Source organism: Orcinus orca, chromosome 4 (assembly GCF_937001465.1).
Source record: "Orcinus orca chromosome 4, mOrcOrc1.1, whole genome shotgun sequence".
Lineage (NCBI taxonomy): Eukaryota > Metazoa > Chordata > Mammalia > Artiodactyla > Delphinidae > Orcinus > Orcinus orca.
Window position 1 is genome coordinate 132961691 of NC_064562.1, and position 25912 is coordinate 132987602.

A 25912-nucleotide genomic window follows, 5' to 3' on the forward strand; every position below is an offset into this window, starting at 1 on the left:
GTAAATTTTAAAAAAATGTGGAAACTCTTTGACCATTATTTCTTCAAAATTTTCTATCCCTCCCCTCCTTTGGGGGATTCCAGTTATTGATACATATTCAGTTGGTTGCTTTAGGTCCCAAAGTTCACTGATGTGCTCTTCATTGTCTTTCTCATTCTTTTGTTTTTCTCTCTTTCATTTTATAGGATTCTGTTGCTGTGTCTTCAAGTTCATTAATTTTTTTCTTTTGCAGTGTTTATTTAATCTGCTAATAATATCACCAGTGTATTTTTAAATTTCAGACATTGTAATTTTCACTTTTAGAAGTTTGCTCTGGGTCTTTCAAAAATCACTTGTGTCTATACTTAACATGTCCAGTCTTTTCTCTGACCTCTTGAATATATGAATACAGGTATAATAATTGTTTTAATGTACTTGTCTACTAATTCTGTCTGTGCAAATTCTGTTCTTTTTTTTTTTCTTTCTAGGTTTGGAATATATTTTCTTGTTTCTTGTAATGCCTGGTAATTTTTTAAAATTAATTAATTTATTTTTGGCTTCATTGGGTCTTAGTCGCTGCATGTGGGCTTTCTCTAGTTGCGGTGAGCGGTGGCTACTCTTCATTGCGATGCACAGGCTTCTCATTCTGGTGGCTTCTCGTTGTGGAGCCAGGCTTTAGGCGCGCGGGCTTCAGTAGTTGTGCCATGTGGGCGTCAGTAGTTGTGCCTTATGGGCTCTAGAGTGCAGGCTCAGTAGTTGTGGTGCACAGGCTTAGTTGCTCCGTGGCATGTGGGATCTTCCTGGACCGGGCTCAAACCCGTGTCCCCTGTGTTGGCAGACAGATTCTTAACCATGGTGCCACCAGGGAAGCCCATGCCTGGTAATTTTTGATTGGATGTCAGACGACATTTTAAGTTTTACTTTGTTGGGTGATGGGTATTTTTATATTCCTAAAAATATTCTTGAACATTGTTCTGGGATAGGATTAGTTTATTTAGAAACAGTTTGATCATTTTATGTTTAAGCTTTGTAGGCAGTACCAGAACTGTGCTTATTCTGGGGTTAATTTCTCTGCTAGTGGGGAGGGACAGTTCTTTCTTTAACTGATGCTCTGTGAATTATGATGTTTTCCACTTTGGCTGTTGAGAACAGGCACTGCCCTGAACTGATATGTGCTTTGGGCATTACATCTAATCTTTTGGGATTTTCTTTCCTGGTCTCAGGTAGTTTCCTCACAGTGCTTACCTGAATACTCGAGAGGCCCCCTCGCGAGCTCTGGTGTTAACTGTGTGCAGCTCTCCCCACTGCGGCACTGTGTCCCGCCAACTCTAGCTGCTTTGGCTTCCCTGAACTCCCAGCTCCATCCCTTCAACCCAGGGAATCTGCTGGCCCCTGATGTTAAAATGTCTAGTGTATAAACTAATTTAGAAAGCCAGTCCTCACTGACAAAACAGCTATTCAAGTAGACTTCTGTCAGAAAAAGCCTGACTTCATTTTTAAAAATTCAGAATATAAATGCTAATACGCAGTTTGATGAGTACTTTTTAAACTGCTGAGAAATAAATTGTGAAATACGTTTTGTAAGAAATTACTAAAAATGGACATTATTAAAATGTTTTGGATGTAATATAAGTAAGAAAAATGAATTTATATGCCATTTCCCCTTAATTTTTAAAAATTTTTTATATTATTTTGAGGTCAGGAATATGATGAAAGGTTTATATTCCTTTATTAAATGCATATGCATATATGTATTAATCTTTGGGGAATAACTAAATAAGAAACATGCATAAACATTCAAAATAACTACATTAATTTTGTTAGGTACCATGTTAAAATGAAACATGGAAATAATGCAAAAGAAAAATGTTTATATTATAAAATTATATTGCTAAAAACTAATTAGTCCAACAACTAGCTTAGGCTTTAATTTAAAACAGGTGGTAGAATATAATCAACATTTTTAAATGAAATAGGATAAAGGTTAACTATAATGCAGATAATTTTTGGTATGGATTTGTGAAAATCATTTTTAAACTTTTATATTGAGTAGTATACAGAGAAGTCACATAAAATATTTTTTTCTGTAGTTTAGATCCAGTGTAAGTTAAACATTTTGCTAACCCTAGAAAACATTACATTTGAAAGACGTAATTCGTAAGCCTTATAAGCAGATTATAGAGTTTTCTCTTTTGGCTGAATAGTTTGAACTTTTATTTGATGAGAAAGTGGTACAGTTAAGTAGGTATGACATAATTGGTGTGGTTTTGAGTTCTGTAAGTTAAAAGCAAAGTTAAAATATTTAATAGCTAACATTTATTGTGCTCTTACTGTTCATTGGTACACTGTGTTTTATCTAATCTAGTTCTTACAGTGATCCTAAGAGATAGGTACTACTCTAATCTTCCTTTCAGTGATGAGAAAACTAAGTTTCAGGAAATATTTTGCTCAAGTCAGCCCAAGAGCTGTAAACAGTAAAGCCAGAATTAGAACCCAGGCAGCCTGTCTTCAGAGGGTGTATCACTAACTACAGTGCTGTGCACTTCTCACAGCTGTGCTGTCGTGACCTTCATCTTGACAAATGAATGAATTTTAATGTATATTTTATGGTATGATAGAATATGATATGCAAGAAAGTTGTTAAACATTTTCAAGTGCTCTGCAAAACACTGAGTTATTTGTGATAACTAAATGAATCCTATTAGTTATGCTTTAAGAAAAAGCAACTATCAGAGAAATTCTGAAATGGCTTTCAGTTACTGAGTTATTAAAAAATAGGAAACTTTTAAAATTATTTGTTTTTATTAACTTTTGTTTTTTGGTTGGGAGAAATGTGAGATGGTGAATGGATTTTCTTGGTTTTATTATTTGAGGAAGTATCTTAATTGTTTGTTGTAATAGTATTTACAGCAACAAATAGCAGGTTGCATTCAATGCATGCCACTTGTGTACTGGGCACTGCTCTAAACACTTCACATATTACATACATATATTTAATCCTTACAAGCAGTCTATGAGGCTGACACAGTTATCCCCATTGTATAAATTTCAGATTTTTCTAGAATGATTTTAAGTATTAGACTGATTTATTTAAACAACTACAGTCTTTTTTATTTTGTTTTTGTTTTTTTAGTAGTAAATGATGATTGGATAATTGCAGCAAATATATTCAGGTTATTTTTTAACTGCTGCTTCATATTATGCTGTACCCCCATGACTACACAGATGCCCCCTTCTTCACTCAATATACAATGACCACACAGGCCTCTGCCCTTTTTTCTTGCCACTACATACTGACCCTTATTTGGTACACCCTGACTTTTAACTGCAATTATATTTCCTTCCTAAATTTCAGTTCATTCCAAGTATTATAATCACTTCCTCTCTCAAGTCTCTGCCAAGTCCTGCATTCAGTATCCCTTGTTTCCTGTTCATATAAATTCCTTAACTGAGGAGTTATTTTTTTCTTGTTCTGTGCCTGTCATGGTTTTTACATGTGAATCCATAGTAATATTTTCTAAATCCATCTTTTATATATGAACTACATGTATATAGCACTTTTATGCTTATTATTTTTAGTAGTATATATCTGATTATGTGCAAGAGACTAAAAGAAGCTATTAGCCTCCCACAATTTAAAACATATTTAAATCTGTCTTTCATCCCAGTGAGAAAAATATTACTGTGTTTCTTTCTTTCTTTACATCTCACTATTTTTTAGGTTTTATGGCAATTAGATATATTCCGAAGAAGCTTGCGGGTTCTGGATGGACATGTTTGTCAGGGAGTTGCCTGCATATTTTGTGCATTGAAGGTAACCTTTTAATAGTTCCGAAAAATTACTATTGTTTCTCAAAAGATTTAATTTTATTTGATAGTTTGGTTTGTTTGACATATTTGTTTAGTTTATTTGTAATTAAAGTTATTGTCAAGTGACTTACAGTTTTGAAGAGAAATTCTTAAAGTATGACTTATTCAGGTTTACGGATTCATTTTTCTGTGTTAGGAACATTATATTTTTCATTATTTTGAAATAATCATTTAACAGATGTTTTTTGAGTTACTACTGAATTCTGGGCACTGCTGTAGTTACTAAGGATACAGCAGTGAACGGAACTAATAAAAATCCCTGTTCTCATGTAGCTTATATTCTTGTAAGGGAGAAGAAAATAAATAAACAAAATATAAAGTATGTTAGGTAATAATAATTGCAAAGGAGGAAATATAAATCAGGGATAGGTACTAGAGAGTGTTGAGTAGCAAGGAAAGCCTCACTGAGAGAATGACATTTAAATCACAACTTGGAAAAGGTGATGGAGTGGACTAGAGCCTTCCAGGCAAGCAGGGACACAGCAACTGCAAAGGCCCTGAGGTGGGAGTGTGCGTGACATATTAAAGGAAACCTGACTGGTGGCAGAAGCTTTGTGAGCAAGGGGGACAGTGATAGGAGATGAGCTCAGAGGTAAGGTGAGTTGTGGTGACATCAAAAATGTCTGCAGATTCTTTTGCACTCTTCTATTGAAAGGTGGAGTCTAATTCCTTGAATATGGGTTGCCCCTAATGTTTCATTTCCATCATATAGAATGTGGCAGAAATGAGATTAGGGTAGATTAGAAAAAGTGATAAAGTTTCCACCTGGCTCTGTCTGTTGGGGTGCTCATTCTTGGAAGTGAGTTGCCATGCTATGAGGAAGCCAAGTTGGTCATAGCTACGGCCAAGTTCCTGGCCAACAGGCAGCACCAACAACCAGCATCAACCTCTAGACACTAGTGAGCGACCTTCAGATGACTCCCAAGTTCCAGCATTCAGACTATTACAGATGACTGCAAGTGGGGCAGAGTTGAGCCGTCCTCACCCAAACTGCAAACTTGTGGCCAAAATAAATGTTATTTTTAGTACCTAAGATTTGGGGTGGTTTTGTTGTGCAGCAGTAGATAACTGGAACAGGAGTTCAGATTGTGTAGGGCCTTCTAGACCCTTTGTGAGGACCTTGACTTTTTCTCCTGAGTGATTTAGGAAGTCGTGGGATTGTTTTGAGTGGAGGAATGATATAACCTGTGTTAAGTAAGTATAATATTTGGACTAGATCTCTTTGGCTGCTTGGATGAGAATATATAGATTAGGGACAAAGGCAGAAACAGGGAGTCCAGTATATATTAGTAACTCATTTATGTCGTTGAAATTTTTGCCCAAGAATTTAAGATTTGATTAATATGTTTTCAGAAATAAATATTTCAGGCTTTTACATTCTTGAATATTCTTAGTACACACACATATACATAATACAGGAAAATAAAAGGTGGTTTTCATGCTTTATTTTGACTTACATTCCTAAAAAGGCTGTTTGAATAAGTCACCAAAGGAGGCAATTTTATTTTTTTTTTAAATTTTTAAATTTAATTTTATTTATTTTTTTATACAGCAGGTTTTTATTAGTCATCAATTTTATACACATCAGTGTATACATGTCAATCCCAATCAGGAGGCGATTTTATATTCTCTTTTTTATATGGTAAAAATAGGGTTGATGAAGAATGAACTTAGATCAGATTACAGTATTGCATTTTATTTACTCTGCAGTAAATTTTGAATGTTTTGTCCAGTTGTAAAAACTAGTTAAATTTTCTAGTTCAGGTCTTCCCATAGCCTTACACATCACCTGCCTCTTTCCCCTGCTTGCGTCCCCTGCCTCAAAACACCTGTGCGTGTGCGTGTGTGCACGCAGGCGCGCGCGCACACGCACACACACACTGCACTGTCCTCCTTGCAGTTTCTCAGAGCTGGCTTTCATCTCTGAGTGTTTTCATTATTATTCTTTTTGTCTAGAATGATTTTCTTCCAGATGTCCCTGTGGCTAACACCCTTATTTCCTTTATGCCTCTCCTTAAATGTTATTTTTCCATCAGTGAGACCTTCCCTGACTACCCTTGGTAATAGGTAAGCTCCCTTCCTCTCTCCTACCCCCAGCATGCCTATCCCTATTACACTACTTTATCTTTCTCTCTTGTATTGTATTTCTTTGTTTTTCTCTATTGTACTTATTACATTCTGGCATATAATTACTTATTTGCCCTCTCCTCATTACTACAACTAGAATGTATGCTCCATGAGGGCAGGGTCTTTGTTTTCTGGTGTAGAACAATGCCTCACATATACTAGACAATCAAAAAAATAGATGTTAAATGTGTAGGATTAATATCTTAAACATTACCTGGAAAAGTTGACTACCTAAATAAGAAATGACTTTTGAAAATATTTTTCATTTTTTATCATTTGTAATTGTAGCTAAAAATTTTGGTTCTGAATATCTAATATCACTTGGCATCTTTCTTTTTAAATTTCTTATTTGTAAATTAAATTTTCTTGTATCAGTGGAACAGATTCTTGAAATATTTCCTAGCCTACCATATGTTCATCTTAAATGCAGTTTTTTTTTGAGATGACATACCCCTTGAGCTAATTAATATAGAACTTAATATGATCAATCCTTATTTGGTGGTTTATCACACAGCAAACTTTATTTTTTCCCTACTTTCACTCACCTAAGATGATTGTCATAAAACTGGAACTTATTAAAAAGTTTTTCTTGCTTAAATTCAATAAAGAAAATAGAAGACCAGATTAACACCTATAATTTAATGTTCTTGAATGATGTTCCCACTGTTTCAAGTCTAGTGAGTTCCTACTGTTTTATTTGATTATATGATGTTTATTTTTGTATAACATAATTTTAATTCCTGCAGTACACTTTAAGATTTAAAGCAACTTATCTCAAAACTCTTTCTAAATAACTTAGATCGTAGTCAGCTAGGAGACAGTTTAAAACTGGGCCTCATCTCAATCAGAATCTCTGAGGATGGGATCTGAGAACTTTCCATGTTTAATTCTTATGCACTAACATTTGATTTAGAGACTTGGGCAACCATTTCTACATATTACTCATAGAAATAATTAATTTTTTAATGGAATTTTAAAGCAAAAGACTGTTAGTTTGAGTATAGAGTTTCGAGTTTCGCTGTTGAAATGAAATTGCTCAAGTGTTTTTTAGTTGTTGGTGTTAAACTTACTGGTTGATGTATTTGTTGATTCCCAGACGATATTTGCACAGTTTCAACACAGTCGAGAAAAAGCACTTCCTTCGGATAACATAAGGCATGCTCTTGCAGAAAGTTTCAAAGATGAGCAGCGATTTCAGCTTGGCCTTATGGATGATGCTGCAGAGTGCTTTGTAAGTATTTCTGATAATCCTTAAGTTAGAATGGCAGTTTGCATTCCTTAAATTATGCACCTTTTGAGACAAATGAAACATAAATTTATAGCAGTGGAAAAGTATCAGAACTGCTCAGTAGATCCCTGTCTTACCTACCCTTCAAAGCTCAGTTTAAGTCCACATGTGTTTTGTGTACTTTTGCTTTTGATTATTTGTGCTGCTCTAATTTTTCAGTTAGGCTACTAAAATACTTTAAAATTTAGTTACTGGAGCAAAAAGGCTTATTATGTATAAATCATAGCACTTAAGTCGTTCTGTTCCATGGGATTTACATATGCAACACACTCTCCCAGTAACATTTCTCATTACATGCAATGATTCTCTTTGAAGAGCAGAGGATCTTGATGGGCAGCTGTCAGGGGCAACAATTCTGATATACACCTTACTCCAGGTTGAGAATCACTCACTGAGGTTGATGTTCTGAGACTGTGTTACCACCATATTGATAAGTAGAGCATTCCTTTGATCAGGGATGTACCTTATATACCTTCTTAAATATGCATGTTGATGTTTAATCGTTTCAATAAAATAGATGTCACCTATATTTAAGATAGCTATTTCTTCTCTTAATTTTATATCTCTTCAGCAAATTCTGTAAATTCTTTCATCAGAAACCCTTTTAAGGTTTGCGTTGCCATGTTATTTCCCTGTCACCATTTCTGTTTAGCTCGGGCCTCTACTCTCAGCATTATTTAAGCCTCCTTGCTAGTGTCCTTTTAACCTATATCCTAAGAGTCTTTTTTAGCAGCCACCATATTAATATAATTTTTTTCAGATAAATGCTTGCACTTCATATATTTCTGTGATTCACATCTGACTCTCTTCTGACATTTAAGGCTCTTTAAATTCAAACTCCAGTTTATCTCTTTACTTCCTTCCTGAATTTTCCCTTCTGGTGAGATAGTTTCAGTCCATTCCTCAAACATGTCTTTTAAATTCCTGTTTTTATAGCCTTTGCTCAAGTTCCTGAAATATTCAAAACTTTCCTAATCTATTTTTGTTAAAGTTCAACATAAGTCACATCTACTAGATAATGCATCATCAAAGCATCCCAATGCGTTCTCCAAATTTTTGAAGAATTTATTACTCTTTATAGAATTCATTTGGCATTTGTGTTTTTTTTTAAATGAACATCTTGAATGCTTAGCACACTTGCCATGTTGACTAAAATATGACAAAAACAACACACACAGTCATGAAATACGCTTTTCATACTTCTCATGTTTATAATTGCTCCACTGCTTAAAATATAAATGGATATATTTTGTACAATACTGAACTTTATAGTCTTACTTTCACTTAAGTGAAGTATACTAATCCATGATATGATTATTCATGGGATATCTAGAAATCCAGGCTTAAATAATTGAATAGTTATAAATGTCCTGGGGCAGAGGAGGGGGAAGTTAACTAATTAAAATAATCCATTGGTTAAGTTTTGGTAAAAAGGATAATTTGTTAAAGAAATTAATACCCCTTATTGATCTATATTACAAATCCACACTTTCATAAGAAGTTTGTTGAAGAGCAGATTACTTGCATTCGGGTTGTTAGTGCAGGTATTATAAGCCTTTATCATTGATGTTTTGATTTAAGTTATATAGACTATCCAAGTGATCCAAGTAGGATTTTTTTTAATTAATTGCTTTTTCTCAATGTGAGAATGCTGGGAACATAGGAAATCTTGTTTTCTAATATTAAATTCTAGATGTCAGCCACCATGAATTGATTTTTTAAATCTTTATTAAAATCATGTTACATTATAATGTTTTGCTAAAATTTTTTTAAAATCGAATGCTGCAAAAGGTGAATAATTGAGCAACATTTGAAGGCTCGGTTAAAGAGGGAAGCTGAAAAGCTGACAATGTATATGGCACTTCTGAGTTTGACACTTTGGAAAATACTTAGATTTTTCAATTTGTAATGTTAAAAAGAGTTGTATTTTGAAGTGTCCTATGCAAGATTTGCAACTCATTTGTCTTTTAATTTTTTAATTAGGAAAATATACTGGAGAGGATTCATTTTCACATAGTGCCAAGCAGAGATGCAGACATGTGTACCTCTAAATCTTGTATCACTCACCAGAAGTTTGCTATGACTCTGTATGAACAGGTGAGATGGCTTAACTGTTTTATTAGAGACTATATTTATGTTTTATGATTGATAAATTAGACATATATTTTTACCTGCAGTGTGTGTGTCGTAGCTGTGGAGCATCATCAGATCCTCTACCCTTTACAGAATTTGTGCGGTACATTTCTACAACGGCCCTATGGTAAGAACCTACTAAAGCATATTTACCAAAGATGTTAGTCATATATGTGATCACATTGAGCCTTTATTTTATGAAACTGTAGCATATATGAATATCTACTCTCTGAGATTAACAAATGTGCTACCATCAGGGGTACTAAGTGATGTCTATCTCAGTTGTTTCTGACTTAACCAAATATAGATGTCACTCAGTGAAATGTACAGAATATTAGTCAAAATGTATATTTATTTATATTTATAGCAAGTTTTTGAAACCGTGAAGGAGAGCTTAAAATGACAAGTTCAAGGGTAAATGGAATAGTACATGATTTCTTCATTTTTGCTAAGGTGTTACCTTTGTAGTGGCCATGTCTCCTGTCGGCTCCACCATGTCCCTGCATAGTGATGGAAGCTAGGGTAAGCAGACAAGAAAGAAAAAAGTGAAAATAATCCTCTGTTAGGTTTATTGCATTTAAGGCCATAACATTCACCTGAAATAAAAATTTGCCATGCTTGTCTGTCCCCTCCCTCCCTAGCCATGAAACATCAGCTTAGGGATCCAAAAATGATCTCTAGACTTTACATAGTAAGAGTTGTTTGAACATGGCAACAGGTATTTGAGAGTGTAAATATTTGATGTATGATAAACACTGAATGAGATCATAAATGTTTGCAGATACTTTAGTACAAAAGACAAAACATGGGTCAATAATTATTAATCAGAATGCATCAGTACAGCAGTTAGTTACTAAATGCTACCAATATTTTTATCATTGCACAAAGTGAATATTAGGTGCTCATCCATTTCATTGTATTATTAAACTTCCTTGATTTATTTTGGATATAGCACATTATTTCTTAAAGATCATTGAATATAGCAAGTTGGTAATTTGGATATATACAGAGTTGGGAAACATCGATTTAGAGGAACATTCTTTAAACTTCAGTCATTTGTAGTCAGTTTCATTCACTTTGTTTGAAGAGTAGGGTGGTGTTTGAATCAGGATAGACCACAAACTAAAAGCTGTAAAACTTTAAGTCTACTTTGAAACTCTTGTGTAAAATGACAGTGCTCTGAGACAGTATCAGGTAATAAGAATTAGAGTTCCATCAGTCTCTCTCTGGTCCATGCCATGAATTGCTAAAGCCCAGAATTTGAATTCTAATTATAATCTCTCTCTTTTTATTGGTGATAAGTATTGAATACCAGTTGTTCAATGCTTACTATGTTCCAGGCTTTACATTAATTGTTGCTTTTAATCTTAACAAAAACTTTTGTTGATCAAGAAATAGGTTTAATATGATTAACCTGGTAAATGGATGAATTAAGATTGAAATCCAGGTCTGGGTTCATTTCAAATTCAAAATGTATCTGGTTAACCACTACTCTGATGCTGTCAATTTTGTAAAAAACCATTATGTGCATTTTGAATGAGCCTGTCAGATTTAGTGCTTTCTAGTCTACTTGTGAAGTGCTTTAGAAGAATTGGTACTTTTAGTTGTTATTGAATATTGTATATTACTTACCACTGAACTGTAAAATATATCCAGCTCTAGGATAGTTGAAATTACTATTAAGTAAAACCAGAGCACCACGAATGGAAACTAGTAGGCGTATTGAGCTTACATTATATATCTTTTTGGAAATGTTTAAATAGTTGTTTAAAGTTACTTAATACCTTGATATGTAAAAATTTGACTCTAGGAGAAGTTGGATACAAAATGGCACTGATACCCTGCCTAGACTCTAATGAAATGGTTAGTAGTCATAATAGGAACAAAAGGCACAAGCCTCATTTAAGTAGCTTTGGTTGTGACTTCTGCATTAATCAGCAAAGGGCCCTTCTCTTAGCTGAAAATAACTTTGTTTATGGGAACTTTAGGCCAGAGAGGGAGCTTTTCCTAAAGTTTCTTGTTCTTGTTAGGCAAAAGTTTAAACTCAAGTCCCTGTTTGTTAAGTAATAACAAAAAAAAGTAAACAAAACTGTAACAAAAAGTAAAAGTAAAAGTAAACAAAACTGTAACAAAAAGTAAAAGAAACTGTTAACTTAGAATTACCTTCAGATGGAACACCTTACCTCATTCATCTAATTCCAAACAATGGTATGATTTCATGTTATTTTATTCTGTTCTTGACCTTTTTTCATCATAACCTGCCAAATATCATAATTTTTCATTTCATGGAAATTTACTTCATGGTTAATTTTTCAAACAAAATTGTGTTTTAAGACAGAAAAAATGATCATACCGATATTGATAACTTAGTATTTTTGATGCAAATTTACTGGATATTTTTTAAGTTCGTAGGCCAGGTTTGGGACTGCTTCTTTCTTTTGTAGCAATGAAGTTGAAAGAATGATGGAAAGGCATGAACGCTCTAAGCCTGAAATGTTTGCAGAATTGCTGCAAGCAGCAAATACAACTGATGACTATAGGAAATGTCCTGTAAGTATAATTTGGAGAACACTAGTGTGCTTCTGTATTTGTAAATTTGAAAATAGACATTCAGAAATTACCATGCAAATATTAATTATATCTGGAATTAATTTGAAGAATTTATTTTTTCAGTGTTTTCTTAGGTAACTCTTTATACCATATGAGCTCTTATTTCTTTAAAAACTTGTAACACTGTGAAGGATTTAAGGTAGCATATGTTGATTAAGTTCTGAAGTCTATCATTTGACTAAAGAGAATTTCTTTTTTGTTTTTCTTTAAATAAACATTACAGATGGTATTATTCTTCCCTCATGTAACATTATTAATGGCTTCAAGGGCTTTATATCTGCTATTTTTTTAGGTTGAATTCTTGTTTTAACAGATTTACAAAAATACCGAAGAAAAGTACTTTGATTTAAAATAAACTTTATGTTTAATCAATAATTAAGACAAATACTTTGCTAGAAGTCTGTTTTAATATGCTGAAGAAATAAATTTCTGATACATGTTAAGAATGTTGTTGCATAATACAAACTGTATAAGGCATTACCTGTGGTATATCTGTTTTGATAATTTCAAAAGTTGTCTTTTGTGTTTTTCTTTAGAGTAACTGTGGCCAAAAAATAAAAATTCGGCGTGTTTTAATGAATTGCCCAGAGATTGTTACAATTGGTTTAGTCTGGGACTCTGAGCATTCTGACTTGACCGAGGATGTTGTTCGGAATCTCGCAACACATCTTTATCTTCCCGGGGTATATCAACTCTTTTCATTCTCTTCCTTTTTATTTTTAAATTCCTCTAAAACATCTTCGTATATTATAAGGCACTTTGTTTTTCAGAACTAAATTTTCTTTCTAAAGGAAATAATTTGCAGATGTAACTCTGAAAGTTAATCAAATCAGGCTAACTGGAATGCCTTTCTTGCTTAGACTAGGAATGTCTTTCAGTTACAAACTAAACCATCATGTGCTCTATCCCTGTATCACTATAGAGTGATGATGATATGATACTGTATGCATGTGTGTATGTGTGTGTTTGATAATGATTATAAATATAAATATTAAGCTAGAAAAATTTAAGATTTAAAATTCATCTACAGCTCTTATCTCTTAATATGCTTTTTACCATCTTAATATATTTTGAATTGGTTTATATTACAATTAAACTTTTAAATAGTTATCTTGAGGTAGTACGTTTAATGTATGTTAAAATATGTGATTCAATCATGAATTATCAGGAAATGTGTAATTTACCTCACATTTTGAGTTTATGTATGTAAAGTGTCAATTCTGTGTTAGAGATACTGTGCTACTAAACTAAGTTGTAATAAATACATTTTATTGGACTTAATGTTTCTTGTGGACTAATTGAAAGTAGTAATTCTGTTAACAGGGCAATGTGGTGTCTTTAGTACTAATATAATATCAGTTTGGGGCAGTATGCATGAGAAATATTTTTCATAGAGAATCAAATGCATGACTCATCAAATAATTGTTCCTCATTTTAAAAAAGATACAGTATTAAATATACATTATTTTTAAACAGCTTTTTTATAGGGTTACTGATGAAAATGCCAAAAATAGCGAACTTCACCTTGTTGGCATGATTTGCTACACTAGCCGACATTACTGTGCCTTTGCTTTTCATACCAAGAGTTCCAAATGGGTATTTTTTGATGATGCAAATGTGAAAGAGGTAAGTGACGCTTTACAAACTGGAATATTTATTGTGATTTTTACTTTTTAGGAATAAATGATATAATAATGAAATAATTATATAAAATAATTATTATATGTATTTATATAAAATAGAAATAAGTGAATTTAATTATAATAGCATCATTTAAAGCCCTCCAGTATTAAAAATTAGAAAACCAAATAGATGAAGCAACTACTTTAGACACTGGACGACAGGCAGTTGAACAGAAAAAAGGGAAACCAACAAGATGAACCCTACAATGATCCCTGCCTACTGCCTAGAGGTAGTTTCTGGATTGCAGTGCAGCGAGGGAGAACCCAAACAAAGCCTAGTAGTCTCACTGAGTTGAGGAAACCGAAATTAGAGTTCAGGGAGGCCAAGATGGCTAAAATTTGCTGGACAGATTACCAGAAAGAAAGCTGCACAGAGGGAAAGTCCTGGAGATTGGCAGAGGGATCCCCTTTAATCTTTGGCTGAATAGTGATCCACCATGTGTAGGGTAAATGAGCACAAGGTGGCAGAAGGGACCACTGGAAAACAATTCCCTAAACTCATGGGGCTAGAATAGTTTGCATCCGTACTAGCAAGAGTGGATACACAGGACATCAAGTTGAATCCTCAGAAAAATACCACCTTAATGGTGGGGCTAAATTATTCCTAGACTGAAGATTGCTCTGGACCTGACATAAAAAGCTTAAAATGATGCCTTCAAAGGACCAAGATGATACCATATGACATAACACATAACTACATGTCAACAATTTAAAAGGAAAACAAAATAGTTCAATAGCCAAAAATGTAAAATTCAGTGAAATTTCAATATGCCATTTCAAAGTAGCATTCACTAAAAAATTACCAAATATACAAAGAAGTAGGAAGACATGACCCATGCCCTGAAGGAATATCAGTAACAACAGACCTTCTCTGCCATTTCATTTCTTCAAATCACATGAAATGGGGTGAGCAGGCAGAGTAGGGAAATGGAGCACACCTTCTTTTCTCTCAGAAACTTCATCAGCACCTCAAAAACGAGGGTTCATACTAATAACTGATCTCGGAGGTCAGTTCCAGGCCAGATCTGATATTAAATTGCCTTAGGAAAAAAAAAGAACAAAAATGACAGAAGTAGACATATCAGATAAGAAGGTTAAAACTGCTGTTTAGAGAGATTTATTAGGTAACAGTCAGTAAACATGGACCATAAAACTAGCTGATAAATTGGACTTTGTCAAAACTTTTGCTGTTCAGTAAGATACTGTTAGGAGAATAAAAAGACAAACCATAGACTGGGAGAAAATACTTGTCAAGCATATATCTAATAAAGGCTATATTCAGAATATATAAAGAACTCTTTCTTTAAATTTATGTATTTAATTTAGTTATTTTTGGCTGTGTTGGGTCTTCGTTACTGTGTGCGGGCTTTCTCTAGTTGCGGCGAGTACGGGCCACTCCTCGTTGCGGTGTGCAGGTTTCTCATTGTGGTGGCTTCTCTTGTTGCAGAGCACGGGCTCTAGGCACACGGGATTCATTAGTTGTGGCACGTGGGCTCAGTAGTTGTGGCTCACAGGCTCTAAAGCGCAGGCTCAGTATTTGTGGCGCATGGGCTTAGTTGCTCCACGGCATGTGGGATCTTCCCGAACTTGGGCTCGAACCCGTGTCCTCTGCGTTGGCAGGTGGATTCCCAACCACTGCACCACCAGGGAAGCCCAAGAACTCTTAAACTCAATAATAAAAAGACAAATCAATTTAAAAGTGGGCAAAAGATTTGGACAGTTCACCAAAGAAGATACATGAATGGCCCTTGAAATGATATTCAGTACATCATTAGGCACAAAGGAAGTACAAATTTGATTCACAATGAGATTGCATTACTCACCTATTAGAATGCCTAAAATTAAAAAGACTGACCATACCAAGAGCTGACAAGGACTCTTGTGAGGCTGATGGAAACGCAGAACTGAACAATCACTTTAGAAAACAGTTTATCAGTTTCTTATAAATTTAAACATGTTTATCATACAACCTAGCAATTCCACTCCTGTGAAAGCATGTATCCATACATAATTTGTACTTCAATATTCATAGCAGTTTTACTCATAGTAACCAAAACTGGAAACAACTCAAATGTCTATCATCAGGTGAATATAAAGAAGTTGTACAACCATACAATGGAATATAATAATCAGCAATAAAAAGGAATGAACTAGTGATACATGCAACAATGTAGAAAAATCTCAAAAGTATTGCGCTAAATGAAAGAAGTGAGACACAAACAGCTAAATAATATGATTCCGCTTATGTGAAATTCTAGAAAAGGAAAAAACAAAGTGACAGAGTAGACCATTGGTTGCCAGGCATTGCAAAGGGGTACAGGGAAAGTTTTGGAAGTGAGGATTACATGATTGTAGACATTTAGCAGAACTCACTGACTTGTACAGTGTAATTGGATGGTTTTATTTTATTAAGTTATATTCAATAAAGCCAGTGAAAAAATTTGGAAATTCATATTCTAAAGTCCACACTTTGCTTGAATTACTTAGTACTTTGATATGGCAGTTTATTAAGAAGTTCCATCTTGAGTCAGTATGCAGCAACATTTTGGCACTCCTATTTTGCATCCTCATAGTTTAAATTGTCAAAATTTGAAGGAAGAACTGGGTAGTCACTCTCTGAGTTTCAGGTTTCTTTTGTTTTCAAACTACTCTCGTTCTTCAAGTATCTCAGAATCCCAGGTAAAGGGGGTAAACAGCTAAAAATGTGTAATTTGGGGCTTCCCTGGTGGCGCAGTGGTTGGGAGTCCGCCTGCCGATGCAGGGGACGCGGGTTCATGCCCCGGTCCGGGAGGATCCCATGTGCCGCGGAGCGGCTGGGCCCGTGGGCCATGGCCGCTGGGCCTGCGCGTCCGGAGCCTGTGCTCCGCAGCGGGAGGGGCCGCAGCGGTGAGAGGCCCGCGTACCGGAAAAAAAAAAAAGTAAAAATGTGTAATTTGAACAAACTCCTCAAATTTTTTTAAAGACCCCTTCTCTAATAAAAAGCGAATATTCTAGAATGCTTTGTTTCATTGGTTTTGTTTTGTTTTTAAATGAACTTTATAGAGGTATAATTTACAAACATTAAAATGTACCCATTCTAAGTGTATAGTTTGGATTTTGACAACTGTATACATGCCTGTTTAACCTCCACAATCATTGTATAGAACATTTTCATCACTCCAGAAAATCCTGTCATGTCCCTTTACTGTCCCCAACCCTGGGTCCCAGGAAATCATTGATCTCATTCTACAGTTTATGTGAATGGTCTCTTACAATAGACATTCTCTGTGTTTGGCTTCCTTTGCTAGGCATAATATCTTTTTTTTTTTAATTTCAAGATACTTTCTTTATTTATTTTAAAACAGGTCACAACACTAAGCTTCTGGCCCATTCTGCCAATGCACAAGCTACAAATGCTTGCTCATCAGTTGAGGGGCACACTTTAGTAGCATGTTTGAAAAGTGGATAAAAATCCATGTAAAACAAATGTTCAAATAGTTTCCATAGGAACACGGATAAGTGTGACCCCATCACCTAGTCTTACACATTGTTGCATCTGTGCCAACCCTATTTACATAGACATCTCAAAACTGGCAGAAATTAAGTTAAATGGTCCCCCCCAAACCCTTAAATCAAGCTAAACTCGCAGTTAACAGCTACAAGAATGGTATCTACACATTAATATGAGCTGAAGCACAGGCTTCTGGGTGCTGTTTCATTCCACTCTCCCAAGCACAGGACACAGGCAGAGTGCCAACATCCTGCTCCTCTACTCCGAGTGGGAAGTCGTGGTTCTGGATTTGCTGCATCAGTTGCCATGTTGGCCCTGACGTCACATAGTAGATGGTCAGTCTCTGGAATCTATTGAAAGTAGAAGCAGCAGCGGCTGCCATCCAGTCATCATACGGCCATCCAGTTGTTCCAGCACCATTTGTTGAATAGACTCTTATATTTCCCCATTAAATTGCTTGAAGTCTTTGTCAAAAGTCAGTCAACATGTATGAACAAAGCCTTTAAAATTTTGATAATCTAGATCTTGATATAGAAAGTGTACAATCTTGCCCATCAGTTTTTTAATGATAATGTTTATATGATTTTTATCTAGACTAGTTACTAAATAAAATTAATCATATAGTGTGATGAATAGTTGAACTGCTAGTGTCTGAGTGTCTTTAAAATTTTTTAATATACAAAGTAATTCAGTCTCTGCCTTTTCATGTAACACATTGATTACAAGGTTTTGTTTTGTTTCTATTCATTTGTAATTTTTTAAGGTTGGAACTAGATGGAAAGATGTGGTCTCCAAGTGTATCCGATGCCACTTCCAACCACTGCTTTTGTTTTACGCAAACCCAGATGGCACAGCAGTTTCCACTGAAGATGCGCTCAGGCAGGTCATCAACTGGTCACCTCATAAATCCATTGCAGAAAATATAGGTAATTGTTTAAAAGTTCTTTTTAGTGTTTTTCTGTTATCGCAATCACACTAGGAATACTAATATACTGAATATGAAATGAATGTTGAGGATAATTTCAAAATTTAGTTTCAGTAAAGTGGAGTTCAGGAAAATTCTAATACTTAGAATTAGTCTTTATAAAGAAATCTTTCCTCCTCTGTGGCCTCAGAAGCACCTTCAGCAGCCACCCACGACTATGGTCACACAAACACAGGAGGGGATACTTGGCTGGTAGCTCTTACTAGCAGTAAATATTGAGATTTAAAGTGAGTTAGTACACTGGAAAAGTCCAAAGCAGCGAGGCCATTTTTGAATGCCCTACAAAGCATGTAGAAGTCCTTAAAAGATGTCAGTCCTCTAAGTTTTTAAGTAATTTTCTCTATATCATTAAAAATGTCTGAAAAGATGATTCAAATATCTCTTCTGCTGGTGGAGAGGAGGAAGGGGATTATACAGTTTTGTTGGTCTTTTTAAGGATGTGAAAAGTCCTCAATTCATAAGTCGGAGAATTCAAAAGAAAATGGATTTGGTGATCAGACAAAACAGAGAGAAAATCAAAAATTTCAAGCAGATAGTATTTCATCATTTAATCGGAGCCACATTCAAACAAGTGGCAGTAGAGGAACAGGTATGTATTTAAATTGTCATTTTTACATTGTCCTTGAATAATTAAGCTTCCCCCTCTCTTCATAGTTAAGCTTCCCTCTTTCTTCACTTACTGAATCTGTAATTCTTGGTAAGGACCAAGAGGAGAGTCCTTAACTAGCTTTCCTTGGCCATGAAAAGAAAATAAAAAGTAGAAACAAAATTTTGTATTTGGACTTAAGCATTTCTCCGAGACCTATAGTTTTATTTGAACAGTTTGACGTGACTAGTGTTTGAGTTTCTCCATTCACTCAAGGCTGTACGTAATAGGGTGGAGGCAACCTGGACTGTCACCAGAGAAAGCTATGATATGGCCTTTCCTTCAAGGAGTTAATTGTTAACTTGTAGAGGAAAAACATTTAGTTAATAATTTGGCTCTTATGCCAAAATTAAATGTAGTATTAGTGAATGCAACAATAGTTTGAAGTTACTATAGTTGTAGTTTATTTTTATCCTCATTTTTATTCAACTGTCTCTTGTTATTATCATTCCACAACTTTAATTTTCACAATCCAAGATCTGTGATTAGGGTCCAACATGAAACAATCACAGCATGATGTACAGTTATGGTTTAGAAATATGCAAAACTCTAAGTGGGTGGATGTTGAGGATGATTTTGTAAGGAACTTTTAAATATGTTAATGAAATAATGTCTAACCCTAAAAGTAACCCATTTAATCAAGGGTGATAAGATTCAGCATTAACAATTACCATTTACGATAAATGCTTTTAAAAGTTCTTAATGGAACTTTTTCCATTTTATGTATTATTGATACTCTTATATTAAGCCATTATCTATTTTTCAAAGATACCTACTTTTACTAGAAACTGTATGTGTTTAAGAACACAAACATTGGAGCCAGGCAATTTGTGTTAATAATCCTGGTTCTACACGTACAAGCTATGTGAACTTGGGCGAGTTCTTAACTTCTCTATGCCTCTGTTTCCGAATCCAAAATGAAGATAGTAATTGTACCCACCTCTGAGAAGTATTGATAAATGAGTTTAGACACTTAGAATAGCGCCTGACACATACTAACCACTCAGTTACCTTTAGCTCTCATTATTTCAAGAAAAGTTCTCTTGTTTTCCTTTACATTCGCTGTAGAGCTATACATGAAGTTTTAAAACACAGCTTGCATCTCTAGTGTCAGCATAAATCACATTGAGTTTTTAGTTAAGCATAAAAATGATTTCATTGTATAGTTTAATCTGTATTTTGTTAGTATATAGCATCTTAAATTTTAATATAGTTCAATTTGTACTTTTATTGAGCAATTTGAAAAATGATCTGTATCATTATTAAAGAATGGTTTCTTTTACAGTTAAGTCAAGTCACAATGATCAAAGGGAAAAAATAAAAGACATTTCCAGAGAATGTGCTCTAAAAGCCATTGAACAGAAAAACTTACTTTCCTCACAAAGGAAAGATTTGGAAAGGGGACAGAGAAAAGATTTGGGCAGACATAGAGGTAACTTAAGAACTTACAGCATTCATTGGAAAAGGGGCAGCTAAAATCTTATTTTAAAGCTAAGTTTTATAATTTAATACAATTTAATATAATTTCTTTATATATTATATATATTTATTTAGATATTATGTATCTTAGTATGATTTCTTTAATATACCTATTAAACCTATAAATGTAAAGTTTTCCTAGTTCTTATTCAATTCTAGCCTGGAATACTTGTGTTTTTTATGTTTCAACTTTACTTTTAACTATAAATTCAATTCACCCGTATGGTACATTCGAATAATAAGGAAGGTTATAAAATTAAGTGAAAAGAACTTCTTTTCCTGCAACCCTTGACCTTCACTCTGTTCCACTGTTAATAGTTTCCAGTTCATTATGAGCACGTCTTACTTTTTATGGTTTTATGCTCTTTTCTTTATGAACATAGTATAATTTAACCGATATTGCTAGACTTTAGAACTTGATTTAAGATTCTTGCTGCAGTGAAATCCTTTCACAGGTACTTTTTGCATACAGCCATTAGCATAAAATTCTTTCGGAATAATTGCTGGGTTTAGGGTATGTTTATTTATTTTCAACTTTGGTAGGTGTGGCTCAGTTGTCCTCCTAAAATACTTGACAGTCTGCACTCCCACCAACAGTGATTAGATGTCTGTTTCCAGCAGCAATTGGTTTAATAAATTTTAAATCTTTACCAATATAATAGGTGGGAAATATTTTTATTTTTTTGGTTTTTATTAATTATGAATGAGATAGAATAGTTTTTTAAAATTGCTGTAATTATCTTATGATCTACTTTAGAGATCATTTTTTAAAATAATTATATAACCATTTATGTTATGATTTACTTATTACTGTTTAACATTTCTTCTCAAACAAGGTATTTGGCTTGTGACTAAAACGTGGCTCTGAAGAGTAGCTCATTTGTATTTTTATTTATTTTTAAAGATTTGGTTAATGAAGACCTTCCACATTTCAAGTCTGGATCACCTCCTGCCCCAAATGGCTTTAGACAAAATGGGAATCCACATCTATATCATAGTCAAGGAAAAGGACCGTGTAAGCATGACCGAATTGTCCATCAGAGTCGAGCTTCTGCACAAACATTAAGTTCAAGTAAATCCCAGATTCTTGCTTCAGGAGAGAAAATAACTGGCAAATTTAAGAGTGACAGTGGTACTGGATATGATACAGACAGTAGCCAAGATTCTAGGGATAAAGGAAGCAGCTGTAATGGCAGCACTAAAAGCCGAAATCGAGGTTGGAAACCTATGAGAGAAACATTAAATGTCGATAGTATTTTTAATGAAAGTGAAAAAAGGCAGCATAGTCCAAGACATAAATCAAATATTAGTAACAAATCTAAATGTAGCAAAGATCAGAGTTTTAACAGTTGTCCAAAAGAGAATCCAAAGCAAAAATGTTTAATGACTATATATGAAGATGAAATGAAGCAGGAAACAGGAAGCAGGAGTTCCCTTGAATTTAATGGAAAAGGAGCAGAAAAAAATAAAGCCCTCAAAGAAACTAAAGTTCATGGTGACAATTGGCAGATGCAAAGGACAGAGTCTGGATATGAAAGCAGTGATCATATCAGTAATGGCTCTGCTAATTTGGAGTCACCTGTTATCGATGGAAATGGTACAGTGATGGATATCAGTGGTGTTAAAGAAACCGCATCCTTCAGGTAATACACAAGTTATGTGAATAATTTCCCCCCACCATTCTCTCTTTTTAGTAATTTGAAGTAACTTTCAAAGGTTGGGGTCAGTTAAATGAAAAGGAAAGAGCTTGAGCTCAGAGTATCCTGGGATATTGCAGGTTATTTGATATATCAAGTTTCTATTTTTAATAGTTATTTCTTGATTCCAAAAATAACAACTGTTTATTTTGGGGAAGTTTAGAAAGTAAAATACATTATCATTGTTGCCACTAAAACCTATTGATGTATATATACTACAGGTTTTAAACCATAGATTTAAATTGGTGTATCTCAGTCATTAAGCTAATTGTTTAATTCTTCAACCTAGTTAATATTCATTATCCCATTTCTAACATTTGTAACTCAGAACTGGGGTTATTTTCTTCTGTCACAACCCAGTTCCATGAAAGAGATATTTTTCCTTTAGCAAGTATTAAAGAATACAGCCAAATAACTAAGTTTGTATTCAATTAATTCTTAATTAATTCTGAAATCATTTATTATATTACTGTTAGCAGTCTATTTGCAGTTCTTTGTGTAACCACTAAAACATGTCCGCCACTTAGGTCAATTTAGCCACTATTTCTGCTCTTAATCGATCTAAAGCATCTTAATTTGATGTTAGCTGGTGTTTTATTACATTCATTACTGAAAAGCCAGAAAAAGCGACCGCTCATGTTTTACCGAAATAATCACTGTAATAAAGACTTGGGAAGCTTTTTTACTTTGCAGGGTAATTTCATAATACTTCTTTGAAAGGGGTAGCCTAGGGTATTAGAAAGATCAGAACTTTGTAATCAGATAGGCTTGGATTTTAATTATTGGGCAAATTAATTTGACTTTCACAGCCTTAATCTCCTATTGAAAAATGAGGATAATAACTTCTTTTAAGTATTTTAAGTTGTGAGATGTAGATTAATAATGTACATTAATCCCCTAGAACAGCACATGGTATATAATAATTGTTTAGCAAATGTTATTTCCTTTCTTTTTCTTGGGGTAAACTAAATAATAATCCATTATAGCTGATGTGTTTGGTGTGTGTTTTATTCTATTCTCTAGCAACCAGATTAAGACAAGCAATCTAAACATAGATCGTATGAACTGTACCTCCCAACAGAGCAAAAACTACTTGGAAGGTAAAAATTTTATTTAAATATATTATCATAGTAGCAGTAAAGAATAAATCATGGTATTACGAGTAAAGAAGCTAAGGGCAGTCCTGTCACTGATAAGTTTATGAGTAATGAGGATGGAAGCTGGGAGAGTTTATGCTTGAAGTCTTAAAAGATGGGAATAGCTACTTAAGGGAATAGGAAAAAGGGAAAGTGTGTCAGTCAGGCTAGGCTAGGTTCTGCGCTGTGCAGTGGTAACAACTTGAAAATCTTCATGTCTTAGTACAAGATTGTTTCTTGCTCACAGCACGTGTCCTGTGAATGTCAGCATGAAGTCTCTTCCTAGTAATCACTCAGGGCCTGAGGCTAATGGGACTCCATCTCTACCAGTACTTCTTTGATCATTGCAGTACTGGGGGGAGAGGAGATTGAAGGGGACACAACATAGTGAATCACATGTAAGCTCTTAAAACTTTCAACCCAGAAGTGATAAATGTGCTTCCACTCACATCTGACTGGCCAAGGCAAGTCTTAACAGCCAGGCCTAATTTCAAAGAGGGTGGAAAAGGGTAATTTGCTGGTGCACTGCAATATGTATGAACGGTCCTAATGTCTACCACAGGCGTTAAGGACAGATAGAAAAATTGATAAACAGCCTGCTAGAAAAGTTCACTTCGGAAACAGTAAACATGTAATGGTGTGACATTATTATAGGTGATTTGTTAGCAACACATAGAGGCCCAGAAGCAAAGAAAACTAGATGTTTGTCTACAGAATTCGGCATTGTTACTGAGAGGTTATACCTGAAGGATTTGGGGAACAGGGATCAAGGAAAATGATGAGCAAGGGGATTACTGAGGTTGGAATCAAAGTCATTGTCTTCAAATTTTAGAATTCAGAGGATTAGAAGGGCTATAGTTTTTCACGATAAAAAAATAGCCATGAAGAACACATTTTAAAGTTTGTTTTTAGTCTTTATCATCCTTAAGGCTTTTGTGGAGATTATTTTTCAGGTTGCAGATATTGAATATGATTAAATGTTTAATTATTTTGTTTTCATCAAATGGTATAATATCAGAAGGAAACACTTATATTAAGGAAATAACCTTCCTTTCCCATATAAAATGTCTCGCCTGTTTAAAAAATCTGATAAAAGTCTGGTAACCAAGTATTACAGGAAACAGTAAAAGGCTGGCCAGAAATCAACAGCAGAAGTCAGTAAAAACTGAACAATAACTGCAAGTTCAGTGCTCTTTATAAAATGATGCTTGCTTCCTGATATTAATAAAAACACAAGGTCATAGAAATTTCGATGGTTAGGAGTGCATTGCTATAATAGATTTGTTCTGGGTTTCCCCACTTAATATGAAATAGTATGTATGTAGCCAATTAAAACTAATTTTTTTTATTGTGGTAAAATATACACCACAGAATTTGTCATTCTAACCATTTTTAAGTTGCCATTGTCTGATATTAAGTACATGTGCATTGTTTTGCCACCATCACTACCATCTATCTCCATAATTCTTTCATCTCAAATTGAAACTGTACCCATTAAACAACTCCCCATTCCCCCCTCCCCTGGCCCCTGCAACCTCCATTCTACTTTCTGTCTCTTTGAATTTGACTACTCTGGGTACCTCATATAAGTGGAGTCATGCAGGGTTTGTCTTTTTGTGACTGGCTTATTTCACTTAGCACAACGTCTTCAGAGTTCATCCATGTATCAGAATTTCATTCCTTTTAAGGCTGAATAATATTGCATTATATGATGTAACACATTTTGTTTATCCATTCATCTGTTGATGGACATTTGGGTTGATTCTACCTTTTGGCTATTGTATATAATGCCCCTGTGTATATTAGTGTACAAATATCTGAAATCCCTGCTTTCAGTTCTTTTGAGTATATACCCAGAAGCACAATTGCTGGATCCTGTGGCAATTCTCTGTTTAGTTTTTTGAGGAACCACCATTCTGTTTTCCACAGCAGCTGCACTATTTTACATTCCCACCAGCAGTGCAGAGGTTCCAAGTTCTTCATATCCTCACCAATACTTGTTATTTTCTGGGGTTTTTTTTTGGAGAATTGCCATCCTAATGGGTGTGAAGTGGTATCTTGTTATGGTTTTATGTACCCCACGTTTTATTTAACTACATAAATTGCATTACATTAAAATTATTTCTTGTTTAATAAACTTCAAAGCCTACCATAGTTCTTTAAGCTAGTGTTTGCTTAGGGAAACTTTATTAATGTTCATGCCTTATGGTATCTGTATGTGTATTTCCCTCCCCTAGTCTTTGAGAACATGTTAAAGTGGGTATAGGAATTTTTTTTCCAAGCTAAAAACTGGCCCTGCGTGCATTTTTTCCTTTTTTTCAGTAAGGCACAGTTTAATTTTTTGTGGCTTGGTATGATTTTCTTGGATTTCTCCTACTTCTTAATTATAAAATGGGGGTACACTTACATTATTGACCTGAAGAATGACTTTCTATCCATAGGTAAAAGACTTTTACAAAGTTAAGAAACCTTAGAAAATTTTTTATTTTCATATTTTGTTTGACGTTTAAGTCAGCTTTCAATATTAGTCTGTACAAGTTTATGTGATGGTAGAGAAATTAAAATCTATAACAATGCCATTGTAATTATCTCACTGATAGTTTTTCATTGATAGAGATATTATATAGCCTATTATATTTATGGATTCTGCTGCAAACAAATATACCTACACTGCCTAAAGCTATTATTTGGGAACATTGTTGAAATTCCACAATGCCACTTAGATTATTTTAGCTCCTCTTTTAAAAATGGGTCACTAATGGGGAGAATGTCAAATGCCTTAAATTACAT

General features: G+C 34.3%; 1 protein-coding gene across 3 annotated transcripts in view; it reads left to right on the forward strand.

Moving 5' to 3' along the window:
* USP53 (ubiquitin specific peptidase 53) overlaps nt 1–25912 on the forward strand; it is a 64494-nt gene that overhangs the window by 22713 nt on the left and 15869 nt on the right. The window contains exons 3-14 of one of the 3 annotated variants that reach the window (XM_004265085.3): nt 3701–3793; nt 7073–7207; nt 9248–9361; nt 9442–9524; nt 11842–11947; nt 12544–12690; nt 13484–13633; nt 17943–18105; nt 18601–18753; nt 20096–20242; nt 21194–21932; nt 23010–23086. In XM_004265085.3, the coding sequence (XP_004265133.1) occupies nt 3701–3793; nt 7073–7207; nt 9248–9361; nt 9442–9524; nt 11842–11947; nt 12544–12690; nt 13484–13633; nt 17943–18105; nt 18601–18753; nt 20096–20242; nt 21194–21932; nt 23010–23086 (2107 nt within the window). The remainder of the gene's footprint in view (nt 1–3700; nt 3794–7072; nt 7208–9247; nt 9362–9441; nt 9525–11841; nt 11948–12543; nt 12691–13483; nt 13634–17942; nt 18106–18600; nt 18754–20095; nt 20243–21193; nt 21933–23009; nt 23087–25912) is intronic. The other 2 variants (XM_049708824.1, XM_033419339.2) reach the window with 2 other exon arrangements.